Below are 19,349 nucleotides of genomic sequence, written 5' to 3'. Positions count from 1 at the left end.
CATAAAATTAAAAAATACCGCGTAAATAAATAAAACGTTTATGTCTAAATAATAAAAACAAATTGATTGCATTACAGTTTCGAACAATATTTAATTGCATTTTGGACACAGCAAACGTAAAATGTAATAAATAAAATATAATATGATATACAACTTTTCGTTTTTTTTTTCTTCAAAAAAACATTATTATATTATTTTTCTAACCGTAAACAACTATGACGGACGGCGTTACTGTTGTGCCATCTTCTTTTTTAGAGATTCCGGCATTTCCGGTGGTGGTGGTCTGGGCAACCTCAAAGACACTTTGACCGCGTCGTAGATGAACCACTGAGCCGACGTCAGCGTACCGACCATTATGATCCTGGGTCCCAATCCTTGCCACAATCCTGTGCGCGAGAAAAATCATTGTGTTTTCACGATTTAACTTTGTTTCCGGCTAAACCTCTTACCCATGAAGCCGATTTTCTTGACGATGTCGCCTGCGGACGCGCCCTTGGCTTGGTTCAACTTGGAGACCAACGTGTCGGCCGGATGCGATACAACAGCGCAGAAAACTCCAGCTATGTAACCGGCAGCCGAAGTGACGATCAGCTGTTCGCCCTTAGTGCATTCGGACCTAGGTTTCGGCACCACGTGTCTAAAACAAGAAACATTAGAATTATTTACGTATAGATACGTTTCAAGGTTGGGATTCAATCTTTTATTTCCGTGTCGATAATTTCCCGTCACAGTTTTCACACGACGGTGATAAGAAACAGCTGATAATGGACCAGTGATAAGAAACAGCTGATAATGGCTCCTGAACAAAGATAATGAAAGAACGGACAGCGCGTGAAGCTTACCGCCTGAGAATAAAATGATAACATTTTAAAGGTCATACGGGGTCGTTTATTTTCAAAAGTCGAAAAATGTTAAGAAATTAACGAATACAAATAATAATATAGCTGTTATTTTCTACATTGGTTGTAATAGAAACGTTTATATTATTGTGTTGATCGTATACTAATTGTTATACTCATAACCTTAAGAAAACCATCTTACCGTTTGTCTCTCTCAAATCAGTTTAACCTTTATATCTTCCTCAAAAATGACCGCGACTTCTTACAGTACTATCTTTGGCGTGTCCTATCCATCCTTATATTATCTAGTATGTTCTTGATAATAAACAGATCAGTAAAAAGAGAAATCTGATAACGGCTCCTGATAAAAGAATAATGATAAGAGACGGCTGATAATGGCTGCCTATTTTAAATCTCCTGCGCTAGATGTAAAATTTCCCATTTGATTAGAAATCAAGAACACTCCCTTATAAGCTTTCCGTTTTATTATTGATATTAACATTAATAATATAAATATGTTTATAATATAAACATTCTGTTAAGACTGTGAAACTTTTGTATAGTGTACAAAAGATTATACGACTGTTGTTGTACTACACAAAAGATAAAAAGGAAAATAATTATATTTAATAATTTAAAATTTTCCTCGGTTGTAAAAAGAAAAAATTATATTCATGTTTTTTCATTATAATGCATGTATTAAATAAAGAAAAAGAAAATATTTTAAAAAAACGTGGCACAGACTGCAGTTTTTTCTCTTTTTTTAAACTCCTATTTGCTTTGATCTTTTTGTATATTTTAATTGGCAATTTTTCCCCCAAATCAGATTATGCAAAACGAGCTCGTTTTGTTATAAAATATTTCAATCTCATCGTAGAGGTATACATATATATTATATAAATTATTTTCAGTAGATAAGCGACGGTTGCGAGCCGTTGTTTGCCCGGCTAACCTTTTCTTTACACTACTGTTGATGAATATCTTATCGTATAATATATAATAAGACAATTATGTTGTTACAGTAAGGCATTTGTTCTACTGAAACTTTTCGAAGATAAACATTTAATTTACCAACAAATCATTTGCTATCGTTTCGATCTAAGTCCAATCAATCAACTCCCGAACTCGATATTATAAAACAAATACAGTGTGTAAGATTTTATAAAATATATAAGTTAATCGATGAGTAGTATATTTTTTTAATGTTATTATAAGTTATAGAATAAGTTCAATTGAGTCAGTTTTGTCATTTGAAATAATTAAATTACAAAGCCAAAAAAAACATGATGTATCGTATTATTCGATATTTTTCTAATGAATAATAAATAGAAACTTTAATATATTCCACTATTTTTTTTTTTATGTTTTACGTTCAAGTATAGAATCGCATTGTATGTTCATTAAAACAAACATGTAAAAGTATGATAATTTATAAAAATATAAATCAACCTAAGTGCATTTTTTCTTGTGCAAATTGAATTAATATAAATTGGTATAATTTACATAATATACAAACGGCTACCGGGAAGCAAATACTCGAAACATGCTGGCCTTATTATTAATTTATAACATGCATTTCGTGGTGAACCATCATCAACAAATGCTAGTTCAGTAATTAAAATTCAATTGGAATATTTGTTTTTTTGTTTCTATGAAGTTACTTTGGTAAACGTGTAATGAAACAATTATTATTCTGGAATTTTTTGTTTTGTCAAAAGTCAAACAATAATATTATTATATTAGATTATAGTATGTATTCCGACAAAGTCTTACATATAAAGCAATCGTCAAGTATATTAAAACGTAATAATTACAGTTTATTATCAATGAGCAAAAGAAATTTGGTCAAACCGATACACCTAGCATAATAAATAATTGAGTTATAAGAAAATAAAAACAAAATGTTTTATGTTATGTGTGCCAGCGACTAAAACTAAAGTATCAAAATAAATATACTAAATTTGATAAGTTCTTATCACTTTTCAGTTCATTGTCCCCTATCAGTTCTTATCACATCATATCTCTTATCAACTCACGTTCTTTTATCAATAAACATTCTTATCACTACATTTTATTTTCTATCGGATTTCCTCTGAATGTTTGCGATTTTTTTCAAAAGGTGTTAAATGTATTTTTTTTTTTAATTCATAGATTGAGTTAAATGATTTAATATTCTATTACTCTTCTGTAAGTGTAGCGACAACCTAATAGGATTGCTGTCTTACATCCAACTGAATTTGTTTCATAAACGACTGCCTTAGTATTTTCCCTTCCATTGTGGTTGAGAATTAAACCTACCATTGTTATTAATTCAAGTAGATAATTAGGAACTTGGATGTTTTTTATGTTAAATCATAACCGCAGTACGAAATGTTATAGCTCACGTCTTAACGTGTTTTTACTCAATTATTAAAATCATAAGAATAAAAAAATTATATTCATTTAAAACATTGATAAGATAGAGAGATAAGACAAAGTTGTTAATTATTGTAGTAACATTATTTACATTTATGAAAACTACTCGTTTAAAAAATTATACTTAAAGGGTTGGAATATGCAAATAGTAGTTGCCCAACGTGACAAGTAAGCCATTTAATTTAGGTTAGGTCTTAAGTGTCTGACTTGGTCATTGAAGCCGATATAAAATTTTTAAAAATAAAGGGATTTAACCGCAAAAAAAATGTAGAAATTCTTCGTACACTCGTTTACAACTTTCGTGAAGAGATCGGTTCAGGTGTTAAGACCCAACCTCGGGTAAACAATAAGGAAAAACTAATATTGCACCTTAAAACCAACACTATTCCGCTGTGTATCGAAGCCGAAAATAAGAACACTTGTAGCTGACGTAATGGGAAAAACAAACTGCTTTATAAAACACAACAATATTTGACTCGGTTAAACGTTAAGACTCGGAGTGTGATTTATTCGAATCTATCCATCGCAGAAAAACATTGGTACACTCCTTAGTACTTTAACGTTGCTCGTTCATCATATTTTTGGATCTGCTACCAACAAATCGGAGCGGGCACTACGAATGCTAAACATAAATCAATTTGAAACGAAAGGCGTTGCGAAAATGATTTTCACAAAATGTTGTGTACCTAGTATAACTATTTTGATAGTCACCATTGTACAAGGACAATGTGATAAAAGGTCTCGACAATTTTACCGGCACAAAGATCACTGAAACATATTTAAGAAACACATTCCAAGAAAAAACGTATTAAGTTACGAGACCAATTTAAAACATATTTGCCATGTTTTAAATCTTGTTTTTTAATTATACAACTTAAACGGTCCTCCATATGGTAACTTTTATAATGATGATAAAATTAATAACCTGCCTCGACGTATATCTTTATTTAAATTTCACATTGAATCTACTGTACTCATAAAAAAACCCAACTGTACCATCAAGTTTCCTAGTGAAATATTATGTTTGAATTTCCCCGTGTTCATTTTATATCTTAAACGAAATGTAATCTTCACCAACACAATAATTTTATTCTTAGTGATAGACGACGTAGTGTATATATTTTTAAAGTCAGTCCAAATCTAACTTAAACTTTAACCTGACCAATTCGAATCTAACCAACCTGAGTACTGAGACATAGCATGGGTATCGATTCAATATCTAATAGTATTGTTTGCCAAACATGTTTTCGAAAATTATGATGGCCGTATAAAGGTTAGGATATAACCACAAGGTTATACAAGGTGATCATTTTATCGTGAACCACTCAATATCTCATTGGGTTTGATTAGTAATTAAACTTTTTTTGTTCCATAGTGTTTTCGTGTGATCTCAATTTTCCACGAATTCTTATTACTCTGGATGTCACCGGATGTCTTATGTCCAGCTGATTGTCTGTATCTTTTTGGGGCTGATTGGGGCTTGTCAGTCATCCAGGAACCGTCGATTTATGGCACCCCCCCCCCTACCTAGAAGTAACCGAAAGGTATTGCTACTCACTGGTACAGCAACTCGATGGTCTTTTCGAAGCAGGCGAACTTCATCATGGTGTACGGCATTTGTCTCATCCACAACGGCACCAGACTCTTGTAGAACCCGTTGAACCCTTCGGATTGGTAAATTTTCGGCAACGCTTCCCGCAACGTGTTGGCGAATCCCGGTTGCGTCTGGATGCGGACCTGGGGGCGTAGGGAAAGCAAATGTAAAAAAAAAAAAATATATATATTCATATTATACCAAACGTTTGCCAACATAAATATTTATTGAATTGCCGAACCGGTGGGCCGTGTGTAACGCGGTGCACATGTCCCGTTTTCTCACGGGTAGAAATTTCAACAAAAAAAACCAACAAAGAACAGGGGGGGGGGGTGCGTTGGGGTCCGCGCTTAACGATACTATATTTTAATAAGAAAAAAACATGAAATAAATACTTTGTTGGATGACGGGAGAGGCAATATAGAGCTCCCAAAGCGTTTGGACGGAGAGATGAAGAACCGCAAGCAAGCGTGTTTGTCGGCCGCCGCCAAGGTGAAAATATATTTTGCGCTTAAGTATAACAATAATGTGTTTGTACGGCTTTTGAACAACCGCCGGAACGCACAACGAAAAATAAAAAAACACTTTGTTAAAGAGCCCGCACTCTTGAATAATTGTATGCTTTTCCAACGCATAAAAAAGTTCAACGCGTTATCAGACTTTTTATCTCTTCTGCCAGCTGATAAACGCGTTATTTATCGCAGCAAGAAAAACCGCAAGAATTTTGTTCCAACCGGTAAAACGCAACTTTTTTTATTTTTTTCAAAAATTCAACATGTCATTTTGTTGAGAATGATTTGCTGAGAATTTTGACTGGTCCATAACCGGTTTTGGATTATTACTTTTCCAGTTATTAAATGGTAGGTGGAGTGCGGTAGATAGTTATTTTTATCTGCATCTACCGTATTCCATCTCCCATCCTGCCCTGTAATTTTTAAGTAACTTTAAAAGTAATTATCCAAAACTAGTTGCCGACCAGTCAAAATGTCCAGCAAATTATTCTTAATAAAATGGATGTCTTGAATTTTTTTAAATAAGTGTAACAAAATAACGTAGTGCTTATAGCGCAAATGAGTATAAAAAGTAATTTTAAAAAAAATTACTAGAACAAAAGTTCATTTGTCTTATCTTTGTGGGACGCTCTGTATGTATTATATTAATATAATATAATATGCAAAAAATAATATCAAATATGTTTGGAAAAACCCAGGTAAACCTATTTTTTGATATCTTTTGCATTGTAAAAAATGAAAAAATATATGTGTAGAATGTAAAATAATCAAGTAATAATTCCAAACTTGTCACCAATTATGTCTCATTTCTCAGTCAAATCTAATAAGACAATATTATACTTTGAACCACAAAGTACAATATTGTCTCATTTCGAATAAAAACAATTATTTCCCAAAACTTCTTTTATACATTTTTTTTTTTGGTAAGAAACAATATTATTCCTATCAATTCATAAATGTACATCAATTCCCTTTTAACCGACGTGTTAATGCGTTGTTGACGGACAGCTACGCTCTTAACTGTAAATAATATTAACTTTAAACCAAAGCTCCTAAACGATAATATTAGGTTAGGTGAATCGAAAAATGTGATTGGTCTCTTATCGTTATGATACATATTATTATATATATATTTTTTTTGTTCCTCGATTTCTACTTGTGATTGGAATAAACCACACAGACAACAAAGGTAAAGCACAATTAATAGCGAAAATATTATACAATAATATACTGATGAAAACCAAGGCTTATTTCACCGGGCTCACTCGCTTGTACTGCTTCGTCTCGATTTTCTTGCGATTTCATTCCATTGAAATATTGTACAGCTCGTAAATAATTGTGAAACAAACCTCGAAAGGTCTTTATACTTTTTTTTGTACGGCGTTTATAAAATATTATGTTTTATTATTCGATTTCGATCGACCGAAAGTAATAATAATTCGCTGTTCGCTTCTTTCGATCAAACCATTTTTCGTTTTAATTTAAAGGCATTCCGCGAAAAAAAACCACCTTTGTCAGCCTAAACAATATTAATGGACGTCATTAATTAACTTTCGCGTTACTTTATGGCCAGATTGATTAGTTTTCACACATTAGTAATTACCTAGGTACTCGTTTCCTGTGAATAATAATCAATGACTTAACGTGCCTCGTACGACCGACGAACACAAAGAAAATACACGAACGTTCTTTTTTCGAATAGAGAAAAATAAGGTCGGTTTCCGTTTTTTTTTTTTTCATTTATGCCCAGTGGTCCTAACGGGACAATAGGCAAAGCCGCGATATTGGCCAGAAAAGGTTGCAGTTGACAATGGAAAATCACGGACAAAAGTTTGCCATTGAGGCAGGTCCTCCGGCTGATTTTATCAAGGAAAAATAAAAATAAACAAAGAGGGTTAAGTTTCAGGTTGGCCGCCGGGGAACGATTAGGATTCATTCTGTACCTACCTATAATTTTTTCTTTCTTGGACACTATCAAATTTCACAAGCTATTTTTGGATACCTCGTGGGCCGACCAAACACTACCGTTAACATGGCCGTTACACCATTGCCTTGTATTATATTAGATGATAAAATAGTTTATAAGTTTTTAGGTCTTGACTTGTTTAATTATTAGTTTCAGTAAAAAAATTATTAAATAATTGTAAAATAAAAAAATACTGGACACAATTACTGCAATACAATATGTACAACCGCATGTGTTTGTATTTAATGACAACAAACATTAGTGCCAGCATGGTGTTCTAATAAATATGTAAATTATTTTAAGTCGAACACCTATTCTTACACGACTTGCTCGTAGAAGTATTTCATGTGACAACTTTAATAGTGTTGTTTGTCGTTAAAAACATGATAAAAGACATATTTTTAAGTTGGCAGCAATGGGCGGTACGTTTACATTAACGTAATATGGTAACTCATGGAAAAATGCAATTCTTTGGTATCACCAGTTCAGTAGTAGTTTTGGCGGGAAATGCAATCTCTTTGAAATTATTAACCAATATTAAAATGTTGATTTTGTATAGTGTACCTAGTGTACAAATTACTAGAAAACGCTCGTCTTTTGATGAGAACTCTATTTTTTTTCTTTTACTGAAACTTTTACTCGCCTCCTCGTAAAGCAATTTTTTATTATTATTATTGCATATACCGACCGAGAATCACAGCTGGGAGGCAGGGGAGAGGGGGGCTGAAGCCGATGCTATTCTTTTTTTTTTGGCACCGATTTTTTATTTCCCGGACGATTCCATAAAAAAATATTATTTCCGCAGCCTCTTCCTGAAACGTGACGTTTAAAATATATACTTTTACCCTGCCCTGGCGGGCTGTACAAGTTGTGCTCTGCTCCTATGCTGATTTCATTTCCATGATATTGTTAACAGCTATCGTTTTCTTGAACTGCCGAGTGTGTCTGAGCGTAACAACGGCGAGGGTGATCGTTTCCGCCAAACCGGGCTATTGTTGTTATTCTTTTTACTCGCAAAACCTAAGATCTTCGCCAATAAAATTATGTTTTATTCATTGCCGACTAAAATAAATATAAAACACCCACTTAAAATAATAATACCGTTTTAACGAGTGCGTTCGGTTCATGTGATCTCCACAACTTCTCATTTCCCACCAAACTAATCATTTTTGTATAAACTTACCTAGTTATTGATGTTTCAAGTTTAGGGCAGGAGGAAAGGTGGACAGTAGTATTATTTTTATCTCCCCCCCCCCCGTCTTAACTTTTAAAACTCTTACAACTTAGAAAATAGTTACTTCCTTCGCAACATTTTACTTATGCGACTCCCTGACAAATCTCGAGGAGCCCAACAGGATGGGTGGTTTAAATAAAAGAGTCCCGAGAATCCGCGAAACGGGTCAATTACCAGTGGCGGCAGAGTATTATACTGTAAAGGGTCATTATTGACTATTAAATCAAATCCATTGTCACCGTTGAATATTGTATGTGCGTACAAAGTAGTTTTAGGGGATTTCAACTGGACTGCTAACTGCGGTTTCGAACTACTTCCAACAAATATGTTAATTTAACCTGATCTCGAGTACTTGAATTTCATCCGCGATTCTTGCGACCTCGAAGCGGTGAATATCTAAAACCTAATTACTATTTACCGAATACTTGTTTTCAATCGACTCATGCCCGGTTACACCAAACTTGTTGTTATTTATTGATAAATTATTTACCAGCCTAATAAACTAACTTTTGTTAAACTAACATGTGTTAAACTTACGAGTGTTGCTCAATCGTTGTTCTATATTCAGGTTATTACCAGTAAACTGGTTATCGAATAAATGGTATCAGCAGTAGGATGTAATACTATTATCATACAGGGCCAAATCAATGATAAACTGATAACGCACATTTCCATTATCACCACTTTAACGCAAATCATTGATAACGAAATTTAACTATACATACATTTTTACACCGCGATAAACGACCCTGTAATTATTTAACTCGTGATAAAGTAGGTACATTTTTGACAACAGATACAATTTAAAACATGGTTTATGCAACAGAATTTATTTCATTTCCAGTTAAACGAGTTTGTCTCTGTGTAAATATTTGGTGCAACCCGCCATCGGAATCCAAAAAATCATCGTCGAAATCAGCAGTTTCTTTTTCTTGTGTTCACCAACGGACACTTGAAATATTCAACGACTCTGTTTTGATTAAGCAATCTTACGTCGAATTTAAAAATGTATAAGGGAGTTTTTTATTTTTTTTTTTTAGTATTCGCAGTGGTTCATTCATGAATACAGTGCAACACGATGGTAAACGCGAAAACCCACTTGAATAATAGATACAGTATTACGTTGTTAACTCGCAACACCGTCCCTCGAGGATACAGATCTGCTGTTCGGTTTACTGTGAGAAGTGTTCAATATTTATTTATATACAAAAAACAAATTGTATCATTCAAACTCGCGTAAACCGCGTCTCCGCTTTTTGTTTATTTTATTTTTCCTGTCGGACAAATTTACACAATGTTCAGAATTTCCCCATGTCCTACGGGCTGTGAGTTCACTTGCCTAACGACTAATGGACTTTGTATCTTCAATGCGTTCCAAGACGAAATGAAGATGGTTAATTTTAAGGCTCGTTCTAGATTTACTTTTGGTCTAATTTTCAGACCTTAAACCCTAAAATCTCACCTTAAAAAGCTTAATATAGAAAAAATTCCTACCCCTTTTTGGGAAGAGTATTTTTGATACAGTTTTGGTTTGTCAACGTTTATCGGTAGTACTGTGCCTAAAGAATAGTCCATACAAATTTGGAACTAATTGGAATATTTTTTTTTTGAAGATTTGTTCCTGACACAAAAAAAATAAACTTAAAAAAAACACATAGGGTACCGCACCAGTGATTAACACTGAACTTAACTTATTGTTAATTATATTTAACAACTAGTTAGTGAAAATTGGTTTTCATCGAGATTTGTTGGCGTTAACACATTGTTAAAACAATTGATAAATTAATCACCCGAAATCGGCTTGTTAAAAAGTTAATCGGCATGTTAAAATGTATCGTAGTACTTATATATAATATTATTTATATTATTATAATTCAGAAATTGTTTTATAATTTTTGTGACTCAATATACTAGTAATATATAATAATAAATTACACATTTAATGAGGAACTTCTTTATATTGAGTATTTAAAGAACAATAAAAAAGTAACTTTGATATCCCTTTATTAGGTAAGCAGAAGTTATTTTATGTAAGTAGATTAGGTAAAAAGAAATTGAACAGACTTATATTATAGGTTCAAATATCATAATTTATTGTATTTTGTAATTTCGATAGTATTAATTATGTCTTCTTGCCTGTCCTGAGTATAAGAATAGAAATAATTCTTATCACTATCTACTTTTTTTTATGCCTTTAAAATAGAAAAAAATATTTTAATGACCTTGATGACAAATTATTTTTAAAAAAGAATAAACTATCTAAACAATGTGTTAGCAAAATTATATATGAAGTATAAACCGAAACGTTAAAAGAAAGTAAAACAAAATGCCAAATAATAACAAACTGACAAATTAAATAATACAATCACTTATCAGTTATCACATATATCTTAATAACCAATGAGAACGTTGGAATCGAGGTAACCGCTTTAGTAACCCAACTGACGTTTTGTTTAACTTAACAAATAGAATTTAACAATAATAATGTCATGGTGAAACTTATTTCATTTAACTAACCAGATGTTAAATTTAAACGAATTGTGAACTAACATTGTGTTAAGAGTGTATTTAACAATAGTTGGTGAAACTGGCTGTCTGAATGATAATATAATAGCGTTGATACCATTTATTCGATAACCAGTATACTGGTAATAACCTTAATATAAAACAACGATTGGGCAACACTTGTAAACTAAACACATGTTAATTAAACAAAATATAATGTTTAACAAAAGGTAGTTTATTACGGTGGTCAATAATTTACAAATAGATGACGACAAGTGTTCGTTTGATTTTGAGTAGTATTAAAATGCAATACAATTTGTTTATTTAGCCGAGAACACTGTTAGAATCTATTTTTTATTCGTAAAACCAACCAATTGCCCCACTTATAGGTAGTCTGGTTGTAAAGACATTAAAAAAATTTAAAAAAGTATTTTTAAACCGCTCAAGTCCGTCGAAATACCGTTAATAAAATAGCGATAAATATCAAAACATAAATTAACTATACATACTATTTTATAATATACGTTAGCACAATACGATTATATCAACTCGCAATCTACTTACTTAAGTATATATACATATATGTATTGTACAAAAATAAATACTTAAGTATTTTTAGGCACGATTTAGTGTACGCGCGGTCGTTATTTATCGGCACAACCATTTTTTGGGTAAATAAGCAAAAAAATATTTTATGTAAATTTTATTTTGCCACGAGACATTGTTTTCTTCTAATTTTAACGGGGGTATTTTTTTTTTTTTAATTTCTTTCTTTCTTAAACCCACACGATAATTTTACCGCTTATTAGAACCCCCCCCCCCCCCCCACCAAAAAAAAAAAAACCAAGTAGGTATTTAAAACGAACGACAATGTTTTTGTTGAATAAATACAATAATTATTATTAAGGGTCTTTTAATTTCGGGGTACGGCGAATGTATAATTAAACGTCTGAATAATTTAATATGCACCCCGACGGCAGGGGCCTAAGTACTTAATTATTTCCCTATTCTCCGCCTAGCTATTGATTATTTAATACCTTCGTGCATAACAAATGTGCTCGGCCGGCCAATCGAAAACGCATTACACTTGGCCGTTTGGCATTTCAATATTGAAAAGGTCAACAACGGATCGAACCATGAATAATACATTTGTTATCCAGAGCCCAGATACTTTTGCCAAACGACATTTGACACCTGAACGATTGTCAGCTGCCTTAAGTCTGTGATAATACATAATATCGGATACTGTTTAATTGAATTTCTATACTGAACATTAAGAAATTATAATCAAAAAACAGTAAACAATACTTTGATCGATCGACTAAATAAACTCTCTGTAGCTGTGTTACTTTACTCGCTTCAAAACGCTATCTTTCTTTAGGCTATAGAAAATGGATTTTTTTCTTCTTTAAACTACCGGCTAATTATTTAGTTTAATATTAGTTTTCCACTAAACTGACAAACTTTGTTGGGCTGTACCTACGTTTACTAAACCTTATTTAGAGCAACTTGCTGTAAATATTTAATAACATTTAGAAATCCATGTTTGACTTAACAGACGTCTAACTTGAGTTTACTTTCAAAAAATGCCGACAACTGAATTCTGGAAAATAAATAATAATGTTCACTACGGTAAAAACAAATAAAACACTAAATAGTGAAATATTGAGTACCTATCTTAAGTGCGTTTAACGTTTTGGAATAGTATGAAAAACAAAAATTTAATTTCAATCCCTAATCGCGCTCTACTACAAAATACTCTGTTTAAGCATAAAACAAGGGATGCAATCTTAAATGTAATTTAAAAATACTTATAGATGAATAAAACCGATTAAAATAATAATTTTGTCATGCAAATTGAATTCTAAAAATGAAAAATTTACATATATTCGTTTATTTTATAGTTGACTTGTAAATAGTAAAAAAAAAAACATTCTCTATGGTGTCGTTATTTCCCTAAAGGCAAAGTACTATTATAAGCTTTAATTTATGATGTTGACACGAAAAATATTAAATATTTGTTTCTTTATATAATTTATCTATTAAATGTTATACATAAATAACGGATCTATATTTTATATACCACTGCACGATAAAATAATTTCTAAGGGAGTAGTTTTTTTTAATATATTATATATATCTTTTTTAATTTACAATTATTTTTTATGTAGTACAAGTTTACTCATTTGGAATATTTCAAAATAAAGTATTCAACGCTCAAACGCTTGCTGAAAATACAAATTTTTTAATTGCCCGAGAATAAAAAATATTTAGTTTTGTATTTTGATCGGTATTTAATGCATATTTACAAGTGATAATTACTATGGTTTTGTATTTATCAACTTTTGAGTGTGTAAAATATTATTTTAATCATTAACTTGACCATAACTCAAATTTCCGGCGTCCGGTTGAGATTTTAATAGGTAACTTTAAAAAAAAAAATAATTGGTATCTAAAGTGCCACGATATTTCTTATACTACTGGACCGATTCAATACATAATATTATATTGTACCCAAAAGGTATTTTTTATATTGAAATATGCTCTAATCTCTTATCTCTTATCTCTTATCTCCTATCTCTTATCTCTAACTCAAAAGTATTGAAAGTATAAAATAGTTGCAAAGTATTAAATGTTAAAGCTTAAAATCTATACTAAAATTGAATTGAAAGTTATCGAATGGATTAGTTATAGGTCTGATTTGAGTTCTGTAAAATGTACAGCAAGGTTTATCCGGTCTCTTTATCAATGAAATATTTAATTAATATTTTTTGCTATCACGAAAAATCAATTGACTTGTACTAGTGGGATTATGCATTTTTCTTTTATTATTAATATTTTTATAACAATACTTATTACTTAATTTGGTACTTTTTGTAATAAAATGTCATTGTCATCTTCGTATTCGTCTGACGATTCAGATAACTGAACTTTTAATTCATCTTCCAAGACCAAGACGACTAAAAGATACTGAAGGAATCCTACTGAAGACTATGATGATATAGACTTCAAGTAATAGGTAATTATAAATTTGTTCGTGTATGACATGAAGGCATAAATTAGCTGCCAATAACCTAAGTATGCTTTTTCATTATGATATTCTTTATTAATAGATTGTCCAAAGAAACATTCATGGTAATAATTGTGCGTACGATTGGTGAAAATATTAAACATAAAACCCTCAGAAGTTCATCTCTATCGCCTGAACTATAAATTTTAATAGCTTTGCGTTATTATGCAACTGGAGCATTACGAGTAATTTTTTTTTAGAAGCACAACGAGATCAATTAATAGACATTTTTCACTCTCAGAGAAGTTTTTGCCCAATTTTTCGGCATTTTCCATAATTGTAAAAAGTTTAACGTTTGGAATCAATCGGCGAAAACAAGTCCGTAGGCGGACAACCTATAAAAAGTACGCCTGTGGAATTAATCGAACGATTCCGCAGCGCACGATTGTATCCGGATTTAGGAATTATACACAGCGTTATGATTTTTTTTATTATTATTTATTAAAAAATGTAGCTCAGCATGCATTATTCATTGGAGGCGCTGAATTAAAAACTTTTCAAAATACAACCGACCGTTAAAAAACCATATAACGGCGGGTTCGGATCACCCTTTTTTTATTTTTTTGTTAAAGCGAAATACCGAATCGAATATATAATATGCGAACGTGTACGGTATTTTACAGGAATTCAAAATTGCTACGTGTACGGGTTTTTTTTTGTTATAATCCTCCGCCGACTACGCCGGTGACGACCTGACTAAAACTTTTGCGACGGTATAATTTTGCACCTAACAATACCGTTTTTTTTTTCACCCTCCCCCAATAATAATTGATTAATATTATTATTATTAAACATTCGTCGGTCACAGTGCACATTGAAAACCGTATAAACCACACCAGCCCGTCGACAGAACTGTATATTGGAGAACTCCAATATAAAAATAATAGCAACCCACTCGTTGTTCGTACCGATCATCATTTTGTAGACAAAAATCAATCGAAATATCCTAATAATTAGCATTAAGAGCCCAAATCTTCCCAAAGTGATCCCAAACGACCGCCGAATTGTAACTTTCCAAAGACAACCTAAAAATGTGTTATAATGACCCACACGCGGAGCTGGGCAAAACTTAATCAATTAACTGCTAAACCGATTCGAATAAGGTACTAGTTAAAGTAAAAAGATCTTTATGTATTTGATGATTTTTAAGCAAATAGTGGTTGCAATAAAAACTATTTGAATATCAGATTATTAAAAATACTATTAGCTATCCAACTCAAGACTGTAAAATTTTGAAATAACGTTATTCGAATAATGTATTATTTTTTTTTCCAATCGACGAATACCCGGACTCGACAACTCTATTCAGACTAAACTCAAACGAAACAATTAACTTTAGTATGACTTTAGTCAATTGACTTTAGTCGCACTTCCGTCTTTGCCTTAAAACTTTATACTAAATAAGTGTGTTTGACTTTCAAACGTTACCATCCATCCGAATCTTCTCTTTGTGTTGCAATTTTGAAAAGGGGGGATTCAATTAGAGCTTTTAAGTATAATTTTGTCTACCACTCACCTTAGCGGCTTCCATCGGGCTGAGGGCGACGTCGGCGAAAAACTCAGCCGATGCGGACGCTGCCAAGTACAACGGTGTCCTGTACAAATAGGAGTTCTCCTCGCCGATTATGTCCGAGTAGTACACTTTGAACACTTCATACAAACCGAACTTGAACGAACCCTGTTTGGACGTAAGTGTCGGTTAATTTTAACGTCGTGCACGTGTGTTGAATTAGCATTTGCATTTGCACGAGCGGAGTTTTCGACGGGTTTCGTTTAAACGATCAAAACGTCGAGTCCGTCACGGTACTGGCGCGAAGGACCAAGCCCTTTTGGTCGTATCCAAAATACAGTATAAAAACGAAAACCCCTCGACAGAGCAACGATTGACCGGGACGACCAAATCCGTCAAAAACTCCACTTGCCGTATGTACATGCCAGCAAATTGTGTGCGAACGTACTTGAGCGGCGTATCCCAAAAACGTCGGAGCCCATCCTTTGGCCAGACCTCTGAGTCCGTCTTCGGCCATTGTCACCTGGAGTAAAACAAGATTTGTCTAAGACCCGTACTACGGACCGCGGCGAGCTTACTTACTTTGAAACCGTTGACGACGTTTTTGTACTTGGCCTGGTCGACTTGCAAACGGCACTTGACCAAGTCCAAAGGAGTGACCATGGTGTGAGTAATACCGCACGACAGGAATCCACCGAGACCGCAAAGCAAAAAATACTTGTTGGAACCAAAAGCACAGCTGTCTGTCAACAATATATGTAAAACATGGAACGTGATTATTATTACTTCAAGATGAAAAAGGGGTTTCTTTTTATGAATAAAAGCTCGAATTCGCACCGACTAGTAGTGTTTTTTATTTGCGCTTAATGAAATTTAAAAAACCCATTTAACAGTTTTATTACTCAGTTCAAAAGTACCAAAGTAGCTGCAGACACTAATGACCGTTCTAGCCATTAAAGGCAACAATTAGGAAATATTATTATCCATAAATTGACGTATTAGACTTGAATAAGGTTTAATTAACAATTTACTACTTTGAATAAAATATTTAAAAAAAACAAAAAAGAGCATAATAGTTTACAACAAAAAAATGTTACCAAATATAAAAATGGATAAATTGTATAAAAATATAATATCAGGAATGTTGTTCTTAATAAATCCGAGGCTTTTGCTTGTGCATATTAGAATTTTTTTTTTCTATTTGAGCTACTGATTTTTTTTTTTAACGATTCAACATTGAAAGTTCATACGAGGATATCTATTTGTGTCGACTGAAACTCTAATGGATTAAGCTCGGTATAAATAATCGTAGCCCCATAAACCCGTCATCGGTGGATCAATGTTGATTTAACGCTGAAATACTTATGAAAATAGTGCGGCCAAAGCGTTTCATCATTGCAGTTGTTGTAAAAGCAGTTCAAAGGTTTTCCTTAAATATAAACTTGGAAGACTGACATATAGATGTTTACCGAATATTATATCAATATATTTTCAATTTTCAGTGATCCGTTAATCAATAGCAACTGGTGTATGAGCAAATAAGTTTTGTATAAGCAATAATAATTCTGGAAATTGTGTTTAATACCTGCACGTTGCTATCATAATAAGTTTGACAAAAACAAAGACAGCGGAGCGACATCAAAGCCTTTTGTAATTAATTGTCAAAATACATAACATTACACGGTATTCATTTTATCATACCATCGTCGACTTTGAGTAATTATTTTAGTCAATATAATGATATATTTTCATCGAGTTTCCTTTTAAATTAAATTTTAATTCGACTTTGAGTTTGTCCAAGTAAAAAAAAAGATAAACTAATCAAAGAGGTTTTAATACCAATGCCGTAGCTTATTTAAAATATATTTAAAAAAAAAAGAGAAAACATTTAGTAGTTTTTTTTTTTAAAGAATCACATTTTTGAAAACCTGAAAGAGTTGGAAATAAAATTTAGTGCCCGACCCAACATTGAGAATTATTTTAATATTATATTCATATAATATAGAAGTAAAAATGATTTTTATAAAGTAGATACAATTTGTATTGAAAACTGATGAAGTAGTTTTTAATCATATTTAAAATCTGTATTATTGCTTTTTTTCTTGCTACTGTATATAGGCCAAAATATAAATATATCAAATATAGAGTGGCAATATTGTGTAAGTACAAGAGTTTTCATACTCTTGCTACACATTTTACTACTATAAGAGTAGGTATATTGTATTATTAATAATTATACTCAAAGGTTAAACGCGCTCATTAATAGGGCAATTGCTTAAGCACAGATTGGTTGCCAACAAAAGTAAATTAGAACCTTTATAATGTTGTTCTGCAGCTTGTCAAGTATATGTATATTATGATACACTTATTAGTATTGATAATTGAATTAATAAATATATTACAATATTAGCAAGCAGCAATTTTTTTCAGATTAGATTATGAAAAAAAAAGTCACTCACAATTCGAAATAGCTAACACAGTAAAATAGTAAAACTCACAGTAAAACCCACAAAATCGAAAAATTAATTAATTTACCTGCACCCCTTTTTATTTTTAATATAATTCAAATCCAATTGAAATGTATTCAACCAAAGGCCAAAACATTTAAATGTTTTGTATTTTCCAGAGCTGTAGCAACCATTGAAACTTAAATTACAACATATAGATATATTAAATTACAAATAATTAGCTGAATATTTTGCATTGGTCGATAACCAGCTATGGATAATTACATTTAAAGTCTAAAGTTCAAAATTTAGGACGTCAAGAAGGGTGGATTTTGGTATTAATTTTCAACTTAAATTTTGAACTTAAGCAGTCAACATTTTCAGTAAATTGTTCTCAATTTTTAGTTAAGTTTATCAAGTATAGACGCTAGCGGTGGAACAAAGAACGTTAGAAGAAAAGCGGTTTCTTGTGTGAGAATAATGCAATTCGGTCATTGTGGTCATAATGCTCATTGGGTTTCAATAATAATCGAATTATTTTTAATAATGTTTTTTTTTATACAATTCTCATTGCCTCGTAAAATTTATTATTTTTATACCAACTTTTGAAACCAGAAAACGGTTTTGGATAACAAAGTTATTGAAGTTTCTGGCAGGAAGAAAGGTTTGAGTGCAGTAATTTTTTTGGCACCCTCGGCCGGAGTGAAGTTTAAGAAGTATATGCGCTTCCCGCGGGCAACACACTTACCTTCGGGGACGGCCGCGGCCATCATGGCCGACTCGAAGTTCGGCGAGGAAAACGGCGAGACTTCGGAAGCGGCGCCGACGATGGCTTGACGTGAAGACGGTGGATTCATGGCGACAGCGAGAAGCGACTAACCGGACGGGCGTGTGTTGATGTAAGACGTTTGGGTGTCACACTGCGGTGGCACACTGAAGGAAGATTAACCGTGGCCGGATTGCCGAGATCTTACCGATCCGAAAAAGTTTTCTGCTTTTTTTTTTTTTTTTTTTATTGACCTAAATAAATTACACGAATGTCAATGCCGCCGGTTTAGTGAGAAATAGACCTGTCGATACGGTTGGCCGTTTGTTGTGTCTTATGCTTTATTTTTAACTCCGCCGTTTGTATCACCACAATACCTGTGCCAATTATTAATGTCATCTCCACCGCCGGAAGTACATTCGAGTGCAGACGATTGCGCGATATCAATCTATTAAAAAAAAAAAAAAAAAACACATAAACGATTCTGATTG

The 19,349-nt window shown here is 32.5% G+C and overlaps 1 protein-coding gene across 1 annotated transcript; it reads right to left on the bottom strand.

Annotated features, from left to right (window-relative positions):
• Positions 1-22: 22 nt before the first annotated feature.
• On the bottom strand, positions 23-19,065 carry LOC126836400 (phosphate carrier protein, mitochondrial-like). The gene is made up of 7 exons (XM_050569749.1): positions 18,841-19,065; positions 16,228-16,388; positions 16,094-16,168; positions 15,652-15,813; positions 4,813-4,991; positions 450-637; positions 23-386 (listed from the first exon to the last, which is right to left on the bottom strand). Exons 1-7 carry the CDS (start codon positions 18,947-18,949, stop codon positions 229-231), a joined length of 1,032 nt encoding a protein of 343 aa, XP_050425706.1. The 5' UTR covers positions 18,950-19,065; the 3' UTR covers positions 23-228.
• Positions 19,066-19,349: the final 284 nt, after the last annotated feature.

Source organism: Adelges cooleyi, unplaced genomic scaffold (assembly GCF_023614345.1).
Source record: "Adelges cooleyi isolate 19-005CV unplaced genomic scaffold, UGA_ACOO_1.1 ACOO_flye_CR_arks_rails_tigmint_CR_PRNA_247, whole genome shotgun sequence".
In the NCBI taxonomy this organism is placed as follows: domain Eukaryota; kingdom Metazoa; phylum Arthropoda; class Insecta; order Hemiptera; family Adelgidae; genus Adelges; species Adelges cooleyi.
This window is presented reverse-complemented; position numbering and strand designations above follow the sequence as displayed.

What these genes read in the sequence shown, in the direction of transcription:
- LOC126836400 (XM_050569749.1), bottom strand. Translation starts at nt 18,949, where the DNA reads ATGAATCCACCGTCTTCACGTCAAGCCATCGTCGGCGCCGCTTCCGAA. An exon ending in ACCATCGAGTTGCTGTACCA is followed by an intron (nt 638 to 4,812) that starts GTGAGTAGCAAT and finishes TTCTTGTTTTAG; the next exon opens with ACACGTGGTGCCGAAACCTA. An exon ending in CAAGAAAATCGGCTTCATGG is followed by an intron (nt 387 to 449) that starts GTAAGAGGTTTA and finishes TCTCGCGCACAG; the next exon opens with GATTGTGGCAAGGATTGGGA.